General features: G+C 39.4%; 1 protein-coding gene across 3 annotated transcripts in view; it reads right to left on the reverse strand.

Annotated features, from left to right (window-relative positions):
- Positions 1–23957, reverse strand: part of Il1rap (interleukin 1 receptor accessory protein) — a 157267-nt gene that overhangs the window by 24983 nt on the left and 108327 nt on the right. For all 3 annotated transcript variants that reach the window (XR_012910087.1, XM_075967651.1, XM_075967649.1), the window contains exons 5-8: positions 13143–13308; positions 10375–10446; positions 5491–5617; positions 3148–3296 (exon numbers count right to left, since the gene is read on the reverse strand). Coding sequence is in view for 2 of the 3 variants with exons in the window: in XM_075967651.1 (XP_075823766.1) it covers positions 3148–3296; positions 5491–5617; positions 10375–10446; positions 13143–13308 (514 nt within the window). In the remaining variant the exon portion in view is untranslated. The remainder of the gene's footprint in view (positions 1–3147; positions 3297–5490; positions 5618–10374; positions 10447–13142; positions 13309–23957) is intronic.

The following is a 23957-nucleotide window of genomic DNA, read 5'->3' on the forward strand; positions in this document are numbered from 1 at the left end:
CTGAATTTTTGACCAAACTTTCAAGACATTTCAAGAAAAAAAAACAGTGAAACACATTCAACAAGATGTCAGAACAACTATTTCTGTGGAGAAACAGAACAATGTCAACATCAGACTCCAGTCTGCAACTCACACCCTCAAGACTACAATCTAAGATGGGATAAAGGCCTAAATAGAAAGGAGAAATCTTTAAACAAAACCTGCCATCATTTGACTTTATACAACAGAGAATAGAAGCACATAATTCAGAAAGCACTAACACATAAAAAAAGACTGGTAAAATGAGCTTCCTCACATTACTGAGAACTGTGCTTATCATCAACTCATGGACTTAGGGGTTAAGAGCATTATCATTCTTGCTGGGGACCTAGCACCTGTATGCTGGCTACCAGCTGTCTTTAACTCCAGTTTCAGGGGCTCTGATGTCTCCTTCTGGCCTCTGCAGACACTAAGCACACACATGATACACATGCAAAAATGCTGGCAAAAACACTCATACATGTAAATAGAAACTAATCTTTCAAAAATGAATAAATTCACAAGCTGGATGGAAATATTTTTAACATTCAAAAAAAAAGTTAACAAAGGATGTGCATTTGGTGTGTGTAAATTTGGGCATGCATATGTGGTTGTGTGTGTCTTGTATGCATGTGTCCAGCATGAGTTACATACCACACTAAATGTAAAACAAATGATCCAGCTGAAAATGACCAAAGATTTTTACTGGTCTCACAGAATGATTTATTAATGATCAATGAACTTACAACAAAGCCTTCAGCATCACCAGGGACTTGAAGAGCAACTGCAGTGAGACACAAACACTCATTTCCTAAGAAGCTAGAAGCTTAACAGTTGACAAATCCAAAAACTGGTGAGAAAAGAGAGTATACGAAGCTCCATGCTGTGCCTGGGGGCTGTTTGCAACAGCAAACCTCTTTGGCAACTGGTTTGGCAACTTCTCATATGGATTTAAAACACACGTCTCCCTAGAACCTACCTTGCTACTCTCTGATCACCAAACAACTGCACGTTAACATGTTTACCTTAGCTCTCTCATATGAAGGACTTTAGCCAACTGAATGGATGAAATGTGCCGTCAATAAAACCTGATCGGGGAATTCTCATTCCACGTGTTAATCTCTCCCTGTCTTGTTTGCTGTTTGTTTGTTTGAGACGGGGTCTCATGTAGTCGAAGCTGGTCTTCAATGTTCTAGGTAGCTGAGGCTGACCTCGAACTCCTGGCTTAAATCTCCCATATGACAGGATTACAAGCCTGGGTCACCACTTTGTGATTCCTGTCATCCTTTTGATGATGTGCAGATATAAAATCTTGGAATCAACACTCACTGGTCAAAAGGGTCATGTGTCCCTTCACAGCTTCAATATTGTCCCCAATACTGTCCCCACTACACTCAGAATCTGAGTTTCTGTGGCTATAGTAGTTACTTGGGTGGACATCCTTGGGCACATCTCCCACATAAAACAGTATTTTATTTGTGGCTTGATCCTGTTCTTTGATAAGTGATCAATTTATGTCATCTTCTATTATTGTTTTACAGAGTACATGCCAAGAAAAAACCCAGATTCTTTGTACTTCAGCAATATGGATTTTAACACAATTGAAAACACCCAGCCTGCAGCAATCTAATCCCCTGAAGACCTTCATTTGGAATGTTAAATATTAAAGGCTCTAACAGGTCTTGAACTAAAGTAATTTGATTTGTTTTGTAACCTAGACTATAATGGTACTTGTTTGATTACAGATGCTTTTGTTAATTATTGCTTATAACACCCTTGGAGAAATAAGAGCTAGCATTTATTGAACAGTTGATGATAGTATGAACTAGTAAGAATGCTTGTTCTGTGCATTTTTGACAACCTTAGAGGTGCTGGTATAATTTTCTCCATTCCATTATTTTATGATAAAAATAATGAGGCTCAGAGAGTGCTTTAGTTTTCCAAGATCAGAGAGTTGGGCTAAAAGAAAACTAGGATTTTATTAGGGTATCCAATGTTCAAGCACAGATAATTCACTACAGTGTCTTCTGAGATGGAAGCAATGGAGCATCCTGAACAAATTCTTTAAGACTTCTTAAGAGCTATAAACAATTTCTTTCTAATTTGTAAGACAAGATTTGATTGTGCCCTCTTTGTTGCTCAGCTTAAAATAAATAAATAAAAAGGATTCAAGTCTAAAGCAAATGCAACAACCATAAGTCAACATTTTCCTTTTTTATATAAATGTTATAAAGTGTATCAAATGTTTATATAAGCTATAAAATGTGAGAGCTAGGATGTTTCAGAATGTCATACTGACCACATGATGTCTCTGTTAAGTTTCTACATACCTCTAGAAAATAATCAGGAAGGGATCAATTGGTTGGGATTTGTGATGGGGGAAGACCCAACGAAAAATTTAGGCAATATGCTTCAGGAGCAACAGCTCACACAAGAAGGATTTGTAATTTTTATTTATTTTAGAAAATACAGATATTAACATAGAAATTATTTTAACATCAAACTAAATCATATTTTAATAAATCTTATTTTATCAATTATAAAACTGCCTAATGATAGATACATAATGTGTAAAACATGAATCTGAAATTACACTTTTTTGAGACTCAATATCCTATTCCTTCCTAATGTATTTATAGACAAATATATGACTGCTATTTATGTTTCATTCTTTCTTACACTTCTGAGAATAGAGAGAATGCGTGCTTCAGGAAAAATTCCTAAAGGTCATAAGGCACAATCAAACATGTGACCCTTGAACTCTGCTTTCAGTTATATCTAAGGGCATCTTTGGACTCCAACAACAATATGTGATTCTAGAAATTCTATTACATCTTTACTGGCTTTGAGGATTTTTTGTTTTTTATGATTATTTAAGATATAAAATTGTGTCTTACTCTTGCATTCATGGAATTTTCAAGTAAAATTTAGGTACTAAGGTGCTGACACTCTCAGAACCAACATGCTAGCCTCTTTGCAAAGATGGAAGCTTTCTCCTAAGGTTTTTCATTTAACTGACTCATTGTTTTGTGTCCGATGTGCTAGGCGCTGGAGTTCTCTCTCTGATTTCCTATTCAGCACAGTGTTATTTGAGAGTTCACAGAGTCATCGGCTGGGTGCATCCATTACCTTTCTGTTTCACCTTGGCTGCGTGCTCAGCTTCCCCTAAGGTATTTCGAGCATGACAGACATAGTTGCGCCTGAGATCCTCAGGGGTGACTTTCTTGATGCTCAAAGTCTGAGTCCTTGTTTCATCCTCTGTTGGGGAATAACTTATACTACAGACAAGAAGAAAGAAATCAAAACGTTTGTGAGACACACAGGCTGTGCCCTCTATGTGAATAAGAAGCAAGCAACTACAGAGTCCTGTGGGAGAGGGCTGTAATGCTGACAAGGGCCTTATCATACCACACATTGGCCTAATTCTGGACAAACCCAATGCTAGATTCTCACTGCAGATCTTCCTTCATAGCTAAATGTCACCCTTGCTCTAGATGCTGAGACACGATGCCTGCATCAGCTTGAAAAGAATCTTCTGGTATCAGACTTATTTGGGGGGGGGGGTTGATCCATGTTTTGTCATTTGCACCTTGGGCAATGCCATTAAACTTGCCATGCCTTGGCTGTTTTGTAAAAGAGTGTATTATAGAAATAATTTACTGAAATACTCAGAAGATTGAACATATGTCTCTGCTGCAGCCATGCTTGATGACTGCTCTTCTGTGGTATCACAGCCCCACATAACTGTCATGCTGCAGAGATACAAAAAGCTTGATTTTCAAATGCAGACAGGCAGGATGTTTGTGTGAAATGTTGAAACCGCATAGTTCATTCTTTACATGCAAAGAGAAGAACTAGCTCAGAACATGAAAACTGAGCTGGGAAGTAAGTATATCCAACTGCAGTAAGTCCAAGACCAAGTGTTTGTGTTTAAGACCAAGATTTCAAATCCCTTCAACTCCTTGTCTCAGAGGAGTCTAAATATATCTCTCCCTTAGCTGACCAGGTTTTCCTTTAGATTAGACACGGTGTCAATCATAAAACTGTATTTAGGGACAAGTAGTTTTCTCCCAAACTTATTTTCCTGCTCTCATGAACACTGCGAATTTGTCTTAGTTGCAGCAAAGTGGAATAACATTACTTTGTTCTCATAAGGATTCATTTAATATGAACGGGGGAATCTCAATTCTCAGAATCCCGAACTGATCAGTAACTGTCCCTTGGGGTCTCAAGCTGAACCTTTCATCATGTAGTTCCTTCTACAAAACATGACATGTTGGGAGGCTTTTTTTCCCTCCAATTTTCCTCTGCTTCCCTAAAGTCTTTGAACACATTTCTTTTTACCAGCTTTCATTTCGTAACTTAGCAAATTTGATTTGAAAACTATTTCATCTGTGAAATGCCTCCTAATCCTCCCAAACTGACAGAGTCCCCTAAGAACTCTTCCTGCAACACCCATTCCTTCTCAATCATTTATATATCATACAATATTTAAATCTCTGCTGTAACTGTTTGTCCTATCTAAGGATAAGAAGCTGTTCAAAGTAGATATTTTATAATTTCTAAAATATCTTAACTTACTAGTAGGAAAGAAACAGGTTTTGAATTGTGGAAATAGAATGAACTTAAGGTCTGTTGGCACAAGGTGATAAAACTTAGGGACTTCTGCCTCTCTGTCACATGCTTGACCACTGTGATGTATTGGTTTCCATAGCAAAACAATTCTCTCTAGCAATTTATAGCTCACTTATAGAGAAATCTTCAGTTTTTCAGAGACCTGTACACCCCCTTTGTTAAATTGTTAAAAATATCAAGTTTGCTTAAGAATAAAGTGACTCAGTTTGACATTTTAAGAGAGGTCAGCATTATTACCCATCAGCTTTTTAAAAAATTAGGTCTTTGAGAGTTTTGCACATTTGCTTTTTAACGTGAAATTTAAAGAACAAAAATGTTAATATTTAACAAGTAATTCTCAAGTATCAAAGGAAGATAGGAAAGGTATGGTCATATTAATAGAAGAAATATACATAATTAGAAGAAAAGCAAATATCTAGACCCATGCTCCAGAAGTGAGGAAGATTATAACCCAAATCCTTTCAGGTAGCCACATCCCAATATCTCTCCTTCTCATGTATCTTTAGATTCATAAGGGAGATATATTCCAAATGTTTCTAAATGAGAATCATAGCATAAACATGTGAAGTCTGTAGAGCTTAAGACAATATACCACATGCCTGTAACAACTGGGATGAAGGTACCCGGACTTAAGACAACGTAATACCAAATTTTGGCATGCAATCTATCAAGTGTGGGCACTTGCATTGCAAGTCCCATAGCCCTGCTTTGGGATGCAGCCACTGAAAATCTTGCTACATTTTATTTAAAGGAAAAACAGTCATCATGCACACTGAATGGTGCGTATCAAGACCTGAGATTGACAATGACTAGCGGGCCTGTATACACCCATGTTACCTTTCATTAATGGTGACGTCAGCGGTGACATCATCAGGCTTCTTTCCATCGATGGTCCACCAGATCTCATTGTGGGAGTCCATGATGAACGTGAAATAGACTTTACAGGGGATGAGAAGCTCCTCTCCTGACAAACAAACACATTGAATAGATGATGTTAATCTATAGTAATCCATCAATATGCATCTTTCATATGACTCATATGTGCCTGATTCTCTAGTGGCCACTAAAAGCCAATAAACCATTCATCATTCTAACACCAAATGCACACACAAAAAAATAAAACCAAGAAGAGAAGCCCAGCAACTGTACATACAATTACCAAAATGGCCATTTTCTATCACTATATAAATCTGCTCTAAAGTGCCAAAGGAACTCCGGCAGCATTCTTCTCAGGCCCAAACCTTCCCTTTTGTTATTTCCCTCATAAAGTGTGACTGTCTCAGTTCCTTTTCACCATGACTAAGGCAAGTTATAAAAGAGAACATTTAATTTGTGGTTCACGGTTCCAGAGGGTTGGAAATGAAGACCATCACAAGAGTTTGGCAGCAGACTAGCCACCATGGTGCTGGAACAGGAGCTGAGAGATTACCTCTCATCAAAAAAATGTGAGTCGGAGAGAGCTTACTTAGAATATCATAGGAGATCTTGTAGCATCAAAGTCTACTCCCAGCCATAGCTCTTACTTCTTCTCAAACAGCTCCATAAACTGTGCACTAAGAATTCAAAGATATGAGCCTATCATGGCTATTCTCTTTCAACCACAGTGACCAATCAAAGAGTCCTTAGCTGATGGGTCCTTATCCAAGGAGGATGAAATTGTGCCATTACCAAGAGAACTGGCCAGGGAATCCACATCTCCAAACATGCAGAAACTTAGTTTTTAAAAAAAGCAGTTATAGGATTGGGCCATTTCAGGCTCTCTCTCCTCAGCTGCCCAAGGACCTAGTTGGGAACATCTCTCTGGACTCCTGGGAAACCCTCTAGAGTCAAGGCTCTTGCCAACCCTAAAATGGCTCCCTTAATTAAGATATATACTTCCCTGCTCCCATATCCATCCTTCCATTATCCCAACCATCCCATTCCCCCAAGCTCTCCCCATCCTCCCCTTCTCACTTGTCTCTCCCCATCTCCCCTTTCCCCCATCCCACCCCACCCCCCAGTTCCCAATTTTTGCCCAGCAATCTTGTCTACTTCCAATATCCAGGAGGATAACTATATGTTTTTCTTTGGGTTCACCTTCTTATTTAGCTTCTCTAGGATTGTGAATAATAGGCTCAATGTTCTTTATTTATGGCTAAAAACCAATTATAAGTGAGTACATCCCATTTTCATCTTTTTGGGTCTGGGGCCCGATCCTATAGCCATACTGATGAATATCTTGCATATCACCATAGAACCTTCATCTGGCGATGGATGGAGATAGAGACAGAGACCCACATTGGAGCAATGGACTGAGCTCCCAAGGTCCAAATGAGGAACAGAAGGAGGGAGAACATGAGCAAGGAAGTCAAGACCGCGAGGTGATCACCCACCCACTGAGAAGGTAAGGCTGATCTATTGGGAGCTCACCAAGGCCAGCTGGACTGGGACTGAAAAAGCATGGGATAAAACCGAACTCTCTGAACATGGCGGACAATGAGGGCTGATGAGAAGCCAAGGACAATGGCACTGGGTTTTGACCCTATTGCATGTACTGGCTTTGTGGGAGTCTAGCCTGTTTGGATGTTCACCTTCCTAGACCTGGATGGAGGGGGGAGGACCTTGGACTTTCCACAGGGCAGGGAACCCTGACTGCTCTTTGGACTGGAGAGAGAGGGGGAGGAGAGTGGGGCATGGGGACTGGGGAGAGGGGGAGGGAAAAGGTAGGCGGAGAGGAGGCGGAAATTTTTAATAAAAAAAGAACAGTTATAAGTTATGTAGCTGAAATGGTTCATGAGACAAGGGAGGTTCACAGTAAATAGTGCTAGCAATCATGCCAAGACCAGCATAATTGCTGTGAACTTGGTAGAACTAAATACTTGTACTTGCTATTGTTTTCCTTTATTTTTTTATTCTTATGTTTCATTCTTTCAGAATCATATACATTTATATAACAAAGTTTGGCTGTTTTCATCCTGTCACAGCTATCATCCCTCTCCTCCCCTGAGTACCTTGTTTTCACCAACAAGTCTTCTCATACATCAATGTATTTTTTTTTGTTAAGCCCTGAATATAATTAGTATTGTTTCCATGAGTATGAGTGTGGGTTCTATTTACTAAAACATGGGTAACTTATCAATGGCTATGGTACTGGAAAAAATTAGTGACTATTGAGTGTCTAAATCTAAATGTTCCCATTTAGAACAACCCTTCCATGGCTCAGGAAACATTAATGGAGGTAAAGCAGAAAGGATATAAGAACCAGGGTGTGTATATGAGTCCACGAAACAGTTACTTAAATTACAGATATATAATTATATGTTTGCCTTGAGCTGTAGGTAAAGGAACTGTGATAGATGTGCCAACAGCGATGGGTACCACGTAGTCAGCTGATCTCTACATTTTGATCAGTATGGCCATGATACAAAATGAGGCTTCTTTGATGGGGGGGTAAGAGCTACACCTAGCTGTGGGTATTTACACAGAAGTGAGAAATTATACCGGTTTATGGAAAGGGCAATAGTAGATGTTCTTCTAGATTTCATAATCTCACCAGCTAGCTATGTTTACAGAGGTAGGTATGAATTCCTACCGAACAAGATGAGATTAAGTCTAACTAAGTGGCTATTCTTTGGTCCTGGTATAGAAGAGCTGTTATTGCACCTTTTGCGAGACCTTGATGTTCTGGCTATTTTAGTTTGTCGGCTTTACAGATGGGTAGAACAATTGGCTGTTTTTCTCCGTAAAGCTTGCCTATCTCCTTCCCACACTATGAGAACTAGTCTTCAGAGGAGACTTCTAGGTTAGATTTAGATTGAATCCTCAAAGTTCTGATTTCAAAGTTTGCTAAGATCATCAGTGATAAGGTCTTACTTTCAATTTCTGTGAGGTATTCAAGGACAATAGTGACAGCTTGTATTGTTTTGGGAACTTTTTGGACTCTCCTGACCAACAACATGAATGAAAATATCATATGCCTGGCATTAGGTTTTTGTTAAATAGTCTATGTTTTTTTTTTTTGTGGGGAGCATTTTTATCCCAAGCCGCATAACTTCATATATATAAAATGTAATTTGAAGTGAACATAAAATATCATAATTCTCTCCAGCTTCTTAAAACATCCTTGGTTGTTATATATTCCTCCTCCTTCCCTGTCCTTCTATGTTGCCCTCCTCCATCCTTCCCAAATAAGTCTTCCCTACCCTAGGCATTTATTCTTAATCAAACAGCATGAAGTCTTTTAAAAATTAATGGCCCACAGAAGCAAAAGTTGAAATGTCTACGTGTTAAGCAGCATTGTTTGTAGGTCAAATTGTTAATAAGAACTGGGGAAGGATTTGACCCAGCTTGGAACTGTCACACCAGCCTTCTGAGAATAATTCTGCTTTATGCTTGTATTCTTGGCTCACTATTGCACAGGCTCTGAAGAAACCTCTAATTATCTTGGGATGAACTGACTAACACTGGCTCCAAACCTTTCACTACAATGCGTGGCCTCTCTCACTTCACCGTACAGATTATGAATCATTGTTTCCATAATGAATGAAAATGAACATGAGTTCAGGAATATTTTGGAAGTGCGGCCCAGTAAGTAGATGAAACGTACTTGGGTTGCTGATAGGTTTTTACTTCAGCGGTGACAATATTGTTCACATTCTTAAACAAAGCTCATATTAACCCTAGGAAATGCAGCCTATTTTAGAGCGACCAACTCTTAATACATCCTCTACTCCTTACGAGCCAAATCATATCTGAAAACTCATCAGAACATTGCCTTTTGGGCAATACACCTACATGATCTCTGGCTTTATAGCTTCAATCCACACAAACAACTTTTCTTCTATACTTCTCACAGTTCTAGAATGGTTTTACAGTGGCTTGGGCAGTTTAGGGGGCCACTGGAAGTGAGACCAGTATTTATCCATAGTGTATGAACTGGTTTTTGGAACCCATGCCCTTGGGAGGGTTACCTTCCTCAGTTAAGATATGGGGAGGAAGTCCTTGGTCCTGACTCAAGTGATTTGACAGACCTTGTTGGCTCCCCATGGGAGGCCTCATCCTCTCTGAGGAGTGGATGGTGTTGGGGTGGGGGAGCTGGTGGGAGGAGCAGGAGGAGGGAAGGGAGAGGGAACTGGGACTGATATGAAAAACAACAAAAGCGTATTAGCTAAATTTTAAAAAAAAGAAGATGACGTAAAAATGTCAGAATTTGCTATGATTTTCTATCTACTCTATTGTAGAAGGCTTTTAATCAAAAGAACAACAACAAAAAATCCTCTTATTTGGGAATTTATGAATGATTTCTTTCTGGAATAAAATGTTATGAAAACTTATGGGCGGCCCAGGGAGGCATGGCAACCATTTGACAGTGTTCATGAATCTGTTTTTTTTCCATGATGCTCTCAGTCCTGGCTGATTCCAAGCTCCACACTCTGAAGAGGAAGCAGAAACTTAAAAGCCGTCTTGTGCTTTTATTGAGGCCTCGGCAAACCAAAGCACTGTGCAAAGTCAAGTTTTTGTCGGATCGTAACCACAGAGGAAATCAAGGAGCAGAGGACAAGGATCTGTGCTGGAAGAGCAGCTCAGACTCCCGAGCCCTTACATGCCATGGTTTTCCCTCACATTTCACTTGAAACCCGTGCACTTCCGTCCACTTATCCTTTACTGCTTCATGCTAACCTATGCTTTGCTTCTTGTAATTGAGAGACTCTAACCAAACATAGGAACCACACCGATAATTACCTGGTTCTTTCTCATAGACAACACGGTCATTCGGAGAATAGATCTGGGGTGGTAATGCATCTTTTGGCGAGCCTACGATAGGAAATGCAAAAGGGGGATGTTAAATCATTCAGGCTTATGCAAACCTCTGCATCCAACTTGTTCAACTTCCTGGCATAGTTTGTCAATTCTTGAGAACGTCTATGGCCTAATATATACCCAATTCCTGGACGTCACTCTTTGAAAATGAAATGTGATGTAATAGGAAATATGTATTCATCGCTATTACTTATCCCTAACACAGAAGTCCTGAGAGCCCTTTAATTTCCTGAGTGCTGTGGGTGGCGTGAGCATCTTTCATTGTAGACCTCTGATAGTTACATTTAGTCCTCAGTTCCTGAACCAAGAGCTTTTGAGTCCCGCAGATTCTTTGAAGGCAAAGCCCTCAATCTGTGTGGTCTGTGCAAACTCCAGGTATTTAGTATCAAAATGAATTAAAATGTAGGAAACACAGATGGTGTCTCAGAGAACTGGAGAATTGCTTGGTGTGGAAAATTCGCACATTTAGTGACAGAAGTGTTGTGAGCACAGAAAAACAGTTTTTTCTTTGCAAAAATACAAATGAAATATATGGAACCCCCTCCATTTTTTTAGGGGGTGGGTAGATTGTTTCAGCAATGTTCTCAATTTCCAGTGCTCATGTGGCATAGACCTCTCTTGCCATATTATAAATAACAACTTTCATGTCTTATTTCTTCTCTTTCTTCATCCTCTTTTAATTTCGAAGTTACTTTTTCCACACATATTCCACACATGGAACTATGTGCTTTCAATTTGTAAACCTTGCTTATTATTTAAGCTTATTGTCCAAGTATTTCTCCCTCCGATACTCAGAATGTTTAGTATGAGACCTGGATAATAGTAAATGAATATTTAGCTACATGGAAAATTTAAGGACACTTTTACATGTTGACTGATTAATATTGGATTACTAGCCAAATGTCCATGCATGGAAATGCTGCTGTTTGTATGGTCTACTTGAAAGAGTTTTGCAGTGTGGTGTTCTTTGAAAATTTGTTTATTTTCATTTTATGAATATGGATGTTTGGCCTACATGTATGACTAGTATCACATTCGTGTCTGGTGCACATGAAGGACAGAAGAGAATCTCAGGTTGCTTGAGTTCTCTGGAAGAAAAGTCAGTGCTTTTAACCTCTGAAGCATCTCTCTAACCCAGTTATGGTATTTAATAGTGCATGTTTAAAGACTGACCAGGTTTTCACACAGATTTCTCTATATAGTAATCATATATACACAAGTATATTTTACTTTGAAAAGCATATTTTCTCTAACTCTAATTATGGTAAATAAAATTCACCCCCAGTTTCATGAATAGGAATAAATTATATAAAAACAAACTAAGTACAATATACTAAAGCATCCTTTAGTGAAGTTTAATAAATGCCCAATGTGTCACAGTTTTGAAAAGTAAACTTGTGTCATTTGAAGGTTATTTAAGAATGACTTCAGATGGAGGAAGGTCACTTGTCTATGTATTACTTTCATTGGTTAATAAGGAAACTGCCTTGGCCTTTGATAGGACAGCAGCTTAGATAGGCAGAGTAGAAAGAACAGAATGCTGGGAGAAAGAAGCAGATTCGGGCAGACGCTATAGCTCTCCTCTCCAAGATGGATGCAGGTTAAGATCCTTCCTGGTAAGCCACCACCCCGTGGTGCTACACAGATTATTCGAAATGGGTTAATCAAGATGTGAGAGTTAGCCAGTAAGAGGCTAGAGCTAATGGGCCAAGCAGTTTTAAAAGAATACAATTTGTGTGTTGTTATTTCAGGGCATAGGCTAGCCAGGCGTGTGGGAGCCGGGCGGGAACGCAGCCCACCATTCCTATTTCTGCAGACTTCTACAGCTTAGCTGTGTCTGTCAATTACTTTACACCTAAATCTGTTACCAAGAACACCTGTTCTCACTTTCCAAACACAGATAAACTATGCGCATATAGGCACATAAATTATAAACAACATCTGAGATCAACATTATGTGATATAATTCATCTGGTTTCTAAAGCACACTCAGATTCTAAATTCAGCCTTCTTTTTTCCTCGTGAGTTCATTCCCAACCTAGCATCATTCCTAAAGTAACTGAAGAAATGTGATCACAAAATTGGTAGATTTAGATTTTACTAGTGTTGCGTTAAAAACTTGCACTATTAATTTTTTTCCCTTTTATTGTGGTAGTTTGTATTGGATCCAATAGCAGATTCACTCAAGGAAACAGTCTCGAACAGAGACTTGGAATTGAAAATCTTTCCACTAACTCATGCAGCACCTTTAGGCAGTGTCCCCATCTAGTAAAAGCTGGGGTATGAAGAAAGATGACTCAAGTATACCTAAACCTGTTACACACGGTCTCCATCCCAAGCCGTTCTCCCTCTGTCTTGTTATGCAGCTGACTCCTAGGCCTTGGTCAAAGACACATGACTAACAAAAGCACCCATAGACCATAAGCACCCATCTATCCAGCTGTGTTCTTGTTCCCTGATACCCTGGCATGCTTGTTGCTCATTCACATATGCAATAAGTCAACCAACAGTTACTGATTGCTTACTTTGTACATGGACCTGCTTACAGGCTATGGGGTTAGGGCAGCAAATAAATTCTGTATCTTTTTTTTCTAGTAGAGTTTACGTGATTGTGTATAATAACCCATTAAGAGCCTAAACAAAATCTTAGCCCTTCCACAATACACTTGTGAACGATAAGTCATGCTTACCTACCACCTTCACACTCATAGTCCTGGTGAGGTGAAAGAGGCGTCCGTTTTCAGGGTATGTGACCACACATGTATAATTGCCATTATTTGAAACCAAGGGGATGAAAAAGGTCAAGTTCATACCCTCAGGTAGTACATTATGAAAATCCACGATTTCAGTACAACCCTAGAATAAGAAAAGCAGTTTGCTGTTTAGATACATGTACACACATAACACACATATAAAGTGGCTTTTATACCTCATTTTACATAGACCATCCAAATACCTATGGTATCATTTTCATAAAAAATATTTAGTCAAGTATCCAGACAATGTTATTTACAATAAAAAGTATATGGATTAAGTACAACTTCAAGTTTTTGTGCATAAGAGAAATTAAACTTCTAATTCAAGATAAGACATCAAAATCGAGATTTCTGTCTCAGGTTCAGTTTTCAAACTCTTGGAATCCCTTTTTGATAGTGAAGCAAGATTCATGTTTTGCAATGAAAACTAAGAAAATACGGAGGCTGCAAGCCCTGCTTTACGACAGCCATACACCATTTCCTGTCTCTCCTCACTGACTCTGTCTATCCAGGAATTGCATCACTTTGGTAAACCTGAATTTCGGCATTCTTGACTATTCTATTTCATTGAATTTCTCTGTTAGTCATTTTCAAACAACATTTTGTGTTCTTCTCTTAACTTGATTCCATTTTTCTCAAAAGAGTATTCACTACAAACCACTTTTAATCTGCCACCCCAAAATGTATAGGCTCAAGAAGTTATTTCTGCTTCCAGCTCATATTTTGATACAAATCAGCTGCTATTTAAAATATAAAACTGCAGCATCTGTTGCAAAATAAAAACCATAGTCCTGTTTATGTCTTAGTCTCTGGTTGTGTGGTTTTATTTATAAAAAGTCAATGCATCATATGTGACAAAAAATGTACTTTAAATATTTACTTTCAAATTTGGTTTTTCGTTTAAAACTTAATTTGTGAATGAAAAAATAATACATTATCTTTAAGGACTTGAGATCTTTAAGTTCCTGGATATCTGTTACTGACTTGTATTTTAAAGTTCTTGTATTTTACACATTTAACATTGAAGTTCTGGATGCTTAAGTGTTTTTTTTTTCTCTCTTTTTACTTCAATTCCTGGCTTGTGGATTTTGAAAGATGACAGTTATCCTCAGAAATGCATTTTGCAAGACTTTGTCAGAGGAAATATAGTTGCGCCTCATGGAAATTAAGAGGAACTGATACTGGCTCAGGTAAGACACTTTCTCAATCCATTTCTTCTGTTGAGTAAGCAGCTATTCCAGATGCTTGTCACAACAGGACCCCGAGGTTACCCCAAAGTAGGAAGTCAGAAAGGTTGACAACTTATAACGAATTCATGTCAGACGTGGTTTGGGCTGATTTGATTATGTCTCTAGAACTCTATTTGACGGGACGGCACATTTCATTTGAACAGCCACAAGATAGCGTTCCTTCATTTGTTGACTTAGCTGTTCTTAAATCCCTGTGAAGCAGGCAGATCGGGCTGAACGTGTCCCAGTTTTGCTGATAGGAAAAGAAATGAGGTAGATAAAGAGTCATCCTAGGCAGCATAGCACAGAGCTGAAACTCGCTTCCAGGTGCTAGAATAAAGGTCTCTCACTGGATTCTGAACTAAGAGTCAAAAATTGTTATTCAAAAGCCAGGGTTATAAAATTACAGCAGGACATGTGTTTAAGATGTTATATTATCTCCCGTGTCCCAAACTTACAAAGTTTGTAATCTTCTGACCCCATTTTATGAATGAGGAAACAAAGATGTATAGAAATTAACTATTGATTTCTTACAATTTGGTAGCGCTAGGACTTGGATTGGAATTGGATATATTTGTTTCTATTGTGAATAAAAGTACATTTGTCTCAAAGCTTTTACTTTCAATTCCACATGACACTCTGCTATCATCCTATGCTGCGGCCCTGCAACTGTGCCATATCCCTGCAACTGTGCCATATCCCTGCAAGTGTGCCATATCCTTACAATTGTGCCATACCCCTGCATCTATGCCATACGCTGCATCTACATCATACCCCTGCCTCTATGCCATACCCCTACATCTATGTCATACCCCTGCATCTATGTCATACACTGCATCTATGTCATACCCCTACATCTATGTCATACCCCTGCATCTATGTCATACACTGCATCTATGTCATACCCCTACATCTATGTCATACCCTGCATCTATGTCATACCCCTACATCTATGTCATACACTGCATCTATGTCATACCCCTACATCTATGTCATACCCCTACATCTATGTCATACCCCTACATCTATGTCATACCCCTGCATCTATGTCATACCCCTACATCTATGTCATACACTGCATCTATGTCATACCCCTACATCTATGTCATACCCCTGCATCTATGTCATACCCCTACATCTATGTCATACCCCTACATCTATGTCATACCCCTGCATCTATGTCATACCCCTACATCTATGTCATACACTGCATCTATTCCATACCCCTGCATCTATGTCATACCCCTACATCTATGTCATACACTGCATCTATGTCATACACTGCCTCTATGTCATACCCCTACATCTATGTCATACACTGCATCTATGTCATACCCCTACATCTATGTCATACCCCTACATCTATGTCATACCCCTGCATCTATGTCATACCCCTACATCTATGTCATACCCCTACATCTATGTCATACACTGCATCTATGTCATACCCCTACATCTATGTCATACACTGCATCTATGTCATACCCCTGCATCTATGTCATACACTGCATCTATGCCATACCCCTACATCTATGTCATACCCCTAAATCTATGTCATACCCCTACATCTATGTCATACCCCTGCATCTATGTCATACACTGCATCTATGTCATACCCCTACATCTATGTCATACACTGCATCTATGTCATACCCCTGCATCTATGTCATACCCCTACATCTATGTCATACCCCTACATCTATGTCATACCCCTGCATCTATGTCATACCCCTGCATCTATGTCATACCCCTGCATCTATGTCATACCCCTGCATCTATGTCATACCCCTACATCTATGTCATACCCCTGCATCTATGTCATACCCCTGCATCTATGTCATACACTGCCTCTATGTCATACCCCTACATCTATGTCATACACTGCATCTATGTCATACCCCTACATCTATGTCATACCCCTACATCTATGTCATACCCCTGCATCTATGTCATACCCCTACATCTATGTCATACCCCTGCATCTATGTCATACCCCTACATCTATGTCATACCCCTACATCTATGTCATACCCCTGCATCTATGTCATACCCCTGCATCTATGTCATACCCCTGCATCTATGTCATACCCCTGCATCTATGTCATACCCCTACATCTATGTCATACCCCTGCATCTATGTCATACACTGCCTCTATGTCATACCCCTACATCTATGTCATACACTGCATCTATGTCATACCCCTGCATCTATGTCATACCCCTACATCTATGTCATACCCCTACATCTATGTCATACCCCTGCATCTATGTCATACCCCTACATCTATGTCATACCCCTGCATCTATGTCATACCCCTACATCTATGTCATACCCCTACATCTATGTCATACACTGCATCTATGTCATACCCCTACATCTATGTCATACACTGCATCTATGTCATACCCCTGCATCTATGTCATACCCCTGCATCTATGTCATACCCCTGCATCTATGTCATACCCCTGCATCTATGTCATACCCCTACATCTATGTCATACCCCTGCATCTATGTCATACCCCTACATCTATGTCATACACTGCATCTATTCCATACACTGCATCTATGTCATACCCCTACATCTATGTCATACCCTGCATCTATGTCATACCCCTACATCTATGTCATACCCCTGCATCTATGTCATACCCCTGCATCTATGTCATACCCCTGCATCTATGTCATACCCCTACATCTATGTCATACCCATGCATCTATGTCATACCCCTACATCTATGTCATACACTGCATCTATTCCATACACTGCATCTATGTCATACCCCTACATCTATGTCATACCCTGCATCTATGTCATACCCCTACATCTATGTCATACCCCTACATCTATGTCATACACTGCATCTATGTCATACCCCTACATCTATGTCATACCCCTACATCTATGTCATACCCCTGCATCTATGTCATACCCCTACATCTATGTCATACCCCTGCATCTATGTCATACCCCTGCATCTATGTCATACACTGCATCTATGTCATACCCCTACATCTATGTCATACACTGCATCTATTCCATACACTGCATCTATCATACCCCTACATCTATGTCATACCCCTGCATCTATGTCATACCCCTACATCTATGTCATACCCCTACATCTATGTCATACCCCTGCATCTATGTCATACCCCTACATCTATGTCATACCCCTGCATCTATGTCATACCCCTACATCCTTGTCATACACTGCATCTATTCCATACCCCTACATCTATGTCATGCACTGCATCTATGTCATACCCCTGCATCTATGACATACCCCTGCATCTATGTCATACCCCTACATCTATGTCATACCCCTACATCTATGTCATACCCCTACATCTATGTCATACACTGCATCTATGTCATACCCCTACATCTATGTCATACCCCTACATCTATGTCATACCCCTGCATCTATGTCATACCCCTACATCTATGTCATACCCCTACATCTATGTCATACACTGCATCTATGTCATACCCCTACATCTATGTCATACCCCTGCATCTATGTCATACACTGCATCTATGTCATACCCCTACATCTATGTCATACCCCTACATCTATGTCATACCCCTGCATCTAAGTCATACACTGCATCTATGTCATACCCCTGCATCTATGTCATACCCCTACATCTATGTCATACCCCTACATCTATGTCATACCCCTACATCTATGTCATACCCCTACATCTATGTCATACACTGCATCTATGTCATACCCCTACATCTATGTCATACCCCTACATCTATGTCATACCCCTACATCTATGTCATACCCCTACATCTATGTCATACCCCTACATCTATGTCATACCCCTGCATCTATGTCATACCCCTACATCTATGTCATACCCCTACATCTATGTCATACCCCTACATCTATGTCATACCCCTACATCTATGTCATACCCCTGCATCTATGTCATACCCCTACATCTATGTCATACACTGCATCTATGTCATACCCCTACATCTATGTCATACACTGCATCTATGCCATACCCCTACATCTATGTCATACCCCTACATCTATGTCATACCCCTACATCTATGTCATACACTACATCTATGTCATACCCCTACATCTATGTCATACACTGCATCTATGCCATACCCCTACATCTATGTCATGCACTGCATCTATGTCATACCCCTGCATCTATGTCATACCCCTACATCTATGTCATACCCTTGCATCTATGCCATACTCATGTATCTGTGTCACACTCAAGGCCAACACCAGTGCTAAGAGTGTGAAAAGACTATTCTCTATAGTAAGGGCTAAACTGCAAAATATACTTCTCTGCATAAAGCGGTAGATATCTTTACTGAATTTTTGGACAGTTTCAAAGCTGTTAGTCCCATAGCATTTTATGAAGGAAAAGGAGGGAAATGCTTACATCTTAAATATGTCTATTGCAGTATAAAATGAGCACGTTGTTATATTACAAATGCACATTAATCTCAGTCTGTGGTTTAGTTAGATCTTTTAAAATACAAATAGCTCCACATCTAGACTCTTTAGTATGTGTCTTAAAGACATTATTTTTATAGATAATAAACTATTCCTGGAAACAATCATTATTATAGCTTCAGAGACATTTGCTTAGAATTCAGAAGAACAGTGGCATGAACAAAGATTTGGTTACTCAAAGAACAAAAACACAACTTTTCAAAATCAAGAAACTAGTTAGCACTGAGTCAATTTCTTCAATGGAGCAAAAACACTTGGATGACTAGCAAATGGCCCTTTGATCTGGCCCATTAGTTCCTCATTCTGAATTCAAAAGAGAGAAGTTAAACACAAGACCAACTGGTCAACCACGCAATGGTTGCTATGACAACCAACCACACCACGTAAGTGGGCAACAGCACATGAAATGATTTTGGGGATCCTGGAAAGGAAATAAATGTGTGAGGAGATAAAGGTTGTGGGTAGGATGATGTCACAATAAAGTAAGGAGTAGCTTCTATTAGAGAAGTCTATTACAAAACAGGAACTGTGTGAAAAGATGACTGGGAAAGACACAGTTTTCTAAAATATATTTATAGGTGTTCAGCCTAGTGGAAGACTGTCACAAATGAAAAGGAATTCATACTGGGATCAAGAAGTGTATAATGAGAATCAAACAGTGAGCCCACAGGAAAAAAAAATCTTACTAGAGAAAGATTTGTACTGGATCTAAAAACGAGATGGAAAATATTGAGAGCTAGTGGGGGAAGTGAAAGAACCCTCTGGGCACAGGAAAGAGTGAAGAACTTCCCTTCATTCTTGGAGTACTTTTTCTCCTAGATACTACTTGCATTGCTTTATTATAATGTCAGTTTCCCTACATTGCTTACCCTCCTCTGGAAAATTAACTCCTATTGGGCCAGTGAAGGGTAGATAAGCACTGTGTCTACAGGGCCTGTGATTGGATCAATATTTGTCATATTGAGTATAAAACATTTGTGTTACATGATTGAAATATGTACGAAAGCAGCACAGATACATGTCACAGAATTGAGAGCTCAGAGAGTATGGGTCGTATTAAATATACAGACCATTGACCATTACATGTGGAGTAGGTTTTAGGGGATACTTGGGGTAAATGGAAATAAAAATATAAAGAGTTTAAGATGTACTGTCTGAAAAGTTAGGGGTAGGTATGGATGTTCTGAGTCTATGAAAATCTTGACATAAACTATGCTTCACGTTGTTGAGTTCTGTGGAGTTTCATAAGTCAGCCATTTCCAATAAAGAGAACTCAGTCTTTCAGTGTTTATAAATATTTACAACGTCCCTTCTATGTGCCAGGCAATGTTAAGAGCTAGACACATAATAATAAAGAATGAGATGGCATACATTTTCATGAAGTTTTACAACGCAGTCTAAATCCATTATTCAATCAATTCTTAAGTGCAATGAAGATTGGCTCAGTTTTGTGCTGTATGCTGGATATTCAAGAGAGGGCAAAGAGAAAGAACTCCCACACTTAACACAGAACAAAAAAATATAATCATAAAAGGTACAAAGATGAGCTCTGAGTTAGGTTCCCCCAGTGTACACAGTGGATGATTCATTTGACCGGATTTAGACTCAAGGTTTCAAAACGTCCATTTAATTTGGTTTTCAGTTTAAACAATGAATTTCATGTTTTCAGGAGCCCTAAAACTATATGCCAAATGCTGTGTTTGTGTACATCCACAGAATTCTAAGTGTCCAGCTCTCAAAGAAAACATGAACACACTGACTTCATGCCAAAGGTTAAAAATCCCTCTCTACAGATTGTTGGCAAAAGTGGGAGATGAAGAACCATTCTAACTAGTTCAAACAGTAACTTGCAGTAACTCAAAATCTATCACACAGAGATTGGATTAACTTCTGAATAGCATGTGCCATGACAAGAGTCTGAGCCTGGTAATTTTTCACAAATGTTCTTTCCTAAGGCAATGTCTTCTACTCTTTATGGCTATGCTAAATCACAAACAACCTGGGGAGGAGAGGGTTCATTTCAGCTCACAATTCTCAGGTCACTCTCCATGGCTGAGTGCAGTCGGGCAGGACCCTGAAGGGAGCAGGGGATGCAGAGGCCATGGAGCGATGCTGCTGACTGGCTTGCTCAGTCTGCTTTCTTACACACCTTAGGACTACCATCCCTGAGGTGGTACAACTCATCAAACATCAATCAGGAAAAGGCCCTACAGTCTGGCCTATAGACCAATCTTAGTTATTTTCTTAATTGACAGATTAAAAAAAAATCTAGCCTGTGCCAAGTTCATATAAAAACTCACCAGCACAGGGTTCTTTATCAGAAACAAAAGACAATACTTTGAATATTTTCGGAGAAACATCCACAACAGTATCTAGCCAATTGTGATTAATTTTATTTTAGGTCTGGGAGGAATTCGGGGAAGGGAATATATTGTATGAATTTTTTATTTAAAAAATATTAAAGCAGAGGTACTGTGCCAAACTTAATCACAATGGACGTGAAGATATTCAGTTTCTATAAACTGCAATCTGGACTAACATCCATCCTGCTACATGGCAGGAGAGGATCTTCACAGTTACCATAACACAGTTACAAAGCACCCAATTAGAGGATCTCTGGGAGTTCGAGGCCAGCCTGATCTACAAGAGCTAGTTCCAGGACAGGCACCAAAGCTACAGAGAAACCCTGTCTCGAAAAACCAACAAAACAAAACAAAACAAAACACCCAATTAAACAGTTTCCTCATGGGTTCCTCCCATCTCATGGAGAAGGGAAAACTGACCTCCCTTTTACAAGTCTCTATAAAGTGAAATTTGAAATAGACAACCAAAACAATAAAAAGGAGGAATTAATTCAACAACATGAAATGCATGGTGGCATGAAAAATAAGTTTTACAATTAATAATAATAATAATAATAAATGGCAGTAAGAAAAATCACACTCTGAATTTACTATATGCTTTGGGGTAGCTACGTGACTAAACCAACATTCTTTTTTTTCAAATGTCATATTTTTAAATTTATTTATTATGTATATAGTGTTCTGGGCACCAGATCTCATTATAGATGGGTATGAGACATCATGTTGTTGCTGGGAATTGAGCTCAGCACCTCCAGAAGAGCAGTCTTAACCTCTGAGCCATCTCTACAGCCCCTAAACCAACATTCTTAAATATATTCTGCATTCCAGAAGTTCTTTGGCTAGCCAGATATTTGGAATTCAGTGAATCATTTATAAAGCATAGTATACTTTTCAGATGAGTTACCAAATCTGCTTCAATTGACAGTCACTTACTGAACAATTCATGCCAGGATTGCAGAAGTCCTGAATTAGGGAGACCCTACAGTGATGAAGATAGGATGACGGAGGAAGAAACAACATGAATGGCATGCTCAGTCTTATTCCCCTTTCTGCACACTTCTGAAATGGAAACACGTGGTTTTTTTCCTCCTCTAACCTCAGTCCACTGGGATCCTTTCCAGGCCCCACTACCCACAGTTTGCTCTATATCCCATCATCTAGTTCACAAACAAGTATATGTTCACGTATTATCTTTCCCTTTATAGTGCCCTGATATCTAAAAGTAGGGATTGGACTCCCCTCTCTGCATCAGTCTTAGGCAGGAAAAGCTTTAGAAACACCTAGAAATGGCCTGCACTCCAAGGATGTCCATTTGCAGCTGGACTGTTGAATAAATTCAAAATTTAAAGCTAAAGTACATCCTCTTGACACCTGCAGTTGAAGCTTGGCTTCTAGCCCAGTAGTATTTGATAAATTTCCCAACAGCATCTCACCTAGGTTTTTGTTATGGTTTTTATATAAAAAAATATCCCACAAAAACTCTTGTGGTAAAACTTGGTTGCCAGGTGATAGTCTGGGGACAGGTGATTGGCTCACAAGATCTCTAATTTCATCAATACACCTACCCATTAGTGAATTCCTCAGAGCTGGCTGTGGTTGAGGGAAGTAAGTCACTGGGAACTTGCATTTTAAGACTATCTTTTCCCCTGGCCCCTTCCTGTCTGTCCCTCTACTATCTATGTGGCATGTTAGACAACTTCCCTCTGTCCTGTCTTTTAGCCATGTTGATTCTGCCTTGCCATGCACAATAGAGCAATAGAGTTGGTGAATGAGTTCAAATCATTGACACTATGAGCCATTAAAACCTATAAGTTGCCTCGTTGAGGAATTTTGTCCCAGCCTCAGAATCATTGACTTGTGTAGTTACTGACTACAAAACATGGGAAATAGGACACTGTGTTTTCTAAGGGCACTGGGAGAATAAAGTACAGTAGGCCATTTGGAACACATCCTGTACCCTATTAACGGCGCTGTCTACCTTTTAGAGTTCTGAAGATCACTGACAGTGGTAATAAAGTACTTAGCGTACAGACGGCATTATTAAAGTAGAAGTCACTCACTTCCTCCTCCTCCTTTGAGCTGAACATTCTTCAACTTGCAGGTGGTAGGAGGAAGGCAAGTTAATGAAATGGATTATAATTATGTAACTTTTAAGCCTCCGACTTTTATTTCTATTACTACAGAGGACCATGTTCCTAAAAAGAAGTGCTATATACATCAGAGGATGACTGCAGAAGGTAGAAAACTGAAACATCAGGACTGGCATCAAAACAAATCGGAGAAAGCACCCACCCAAAACCTCAGTCCTGCCTCATTTCTGGTGGCAGAATCCTTGAGCTCAAAGGTACCAGTCAATTAGACAAAGGCAGAGGAATGAGAAACAAAAAGAAAAAGAAAACAACGCAACCCACGTTAGCAGTTTCGTCATAACCAGAAGATAGAAGGAGTGGCTGTGTTCTCATTGTCTCTTCTCCTTTAAAGCAGGTAATTGCACTGTGTGTGTATGTGTATGTGTGTGTGTGTGTGTGTGTGTGTATGTGTGTGTGTGTGTGTGTGCTTGCACATGTGTGTATATTTGTGTACTTGCGTATATGTGGGTATATATGTGTATGCGTGTTCATGTGTGTATATGTATGTGTGTTAATATGTATGTATATTGTATATG

The sequence above is a fragment of the Microtus pennsylvanicus genome, chromosome 1 (assembly GCF_037038515.1).
Source record: "Microtus pennsylvanicus isolate mMicPen1 chromosome 1, mMicPen1.hap1, whole genome shotgun sequence".
In the NCBI taxonomy this organism is placed as follows: Eukaryota; Metazoa; Chordata; class Mammalia; order Rodentia; family Cricetidae; genus Microtus; species Microtus pennsylvanicus.